General features: G+C 39.8%; 1 protein-coding gene across 2 annotated transcripts in view; it reads left to right on the plus strand.

Annotated features, from left to right (window-relative positions):
- LOC106871137 (urocanate hydratase) overlaps positions 1-1270 on the plus strand; it is a 36203-nt gene that overhangs the window by 19204 nt on the left and 15729 nt on the right. For both annotated transcript variants that reach the window (XM_052966203.1, XM_014917450.2), the window contains exon 12: positions 393-490. In XM_052966203.1, the coding sequence (XP_052822163.1) occupies positions 393-490 (98 nt within the window). The remainder of the gene's footprint in view (positions 1-392; positions 491-1270) is intronic.

Genomic DNA, 1270 nt, shown 5'->3' on the forward strand with positions numbered 1-1270 from the left:
ACGCTGAATATCCCCGAGAACTATGTTAAGGGTACACGTGTCTGTGGAGTGGTCAGCCACTTGCACGTTAATTTCACAAGCAGGCTGTTCCGTTGATCGGATCAACTGGAACCCTCAACGTTGTAAGCGATGGAGTGCCAACAACAACAACAACAACATTTAAACCGGCCATATCTGGCCCAAATATACTACCTGTTTTATGTTCAAATTAAACAGATGTAGCCTCTCACATGTACACTCAAAAATACACAGTCACATGATCAAAATCTTGAAGCTACAAAATAATGCATGATTAATTGATAGCAACATGAATCTGAATGCTAAGGGGTAGAAAAGATATAAAATACACAAATACAATAAATTTCTGTTTTATTTCTTTGCCTCTTTAACAGTCTGAGACACCATGTAAAAGCTCTGAATAAGTTATCTGATCATGGAATGTTTTTCTGGGACTATGGAAATGCTTTTCTTCTTGAGGCTGGTCATGCAGGTATAATTTTAAAATTCATTTTTTATTCATCAATTTCACTGTTAAATATTTTAAAATCTTATAGCTTAAAAAAGCATTCTGAATATCTTAGTGTGGATATACAGTAGAAAGCCACAAAACTGTAGTATTCACCTCAAGACAGCATCTCATATAAATGTATAGTGTTAAAAAACACAGAAGCATATCAGTAGCAGACAAAAAGTGTACAGCAGCTGCAGTTGAATTGCTAAATATAGATTCCTACATCCTTGAGCATCATCAGTAGTGAGTACCCACTAGCAACCACATACTTGGACAAATTTAGCTGCTAATGATATAGAAGAACAGGAGTAGGAAGAGGGGGAGGAGGATAATGATGATGAGAGAATGACAAAGGTCACAATGATATTGATAAAAGGGAAGAATGAATATATTTAATATTACAGTTTTAAAAGGCCTAATTATGCAGTCATCATCATCATCATCATCGTTTAACGTCTGCCTTCCATGCTAGCATGGGTTGGACGATTTGACTGAGGACTGGTGAAACCGGATGGCAACACCAGGCTCCAATCTAATTTGGCAGAGTTTCTACAGCTGGATGCCCTTCCTAACGCCAACCACTCAGAGAGTGTAGTGGGTGCTTTTACGTGTCACCCGCACGAAAACGGCCACGCTCGAAATGGTGTCTTTTATGTGCCACCCGCACAAGAGCCAGTCCAGGGGCACCGGCAACGATCTCGCTCAAAAAACCTCATGTGTCACTCGCACAAGAGCCAGTCCATAGGCACTGGCAACGAT

This window comes from Octopus bimaculoides, chromosome 1, assembly GCF_001194135.2.
Source record: "Octopus bimaculoides isolate UCB-OBI-ISO-001 chromosome 1, ASM119413v2, whole genome shotgun sequence".
Classification (NCBI taxonomy): Eukaryota; Metazoa; Mollusca; class Cephalopoda; order Octopoda; family Octopodidae; genus Octopus; species Octopus bimaculoides.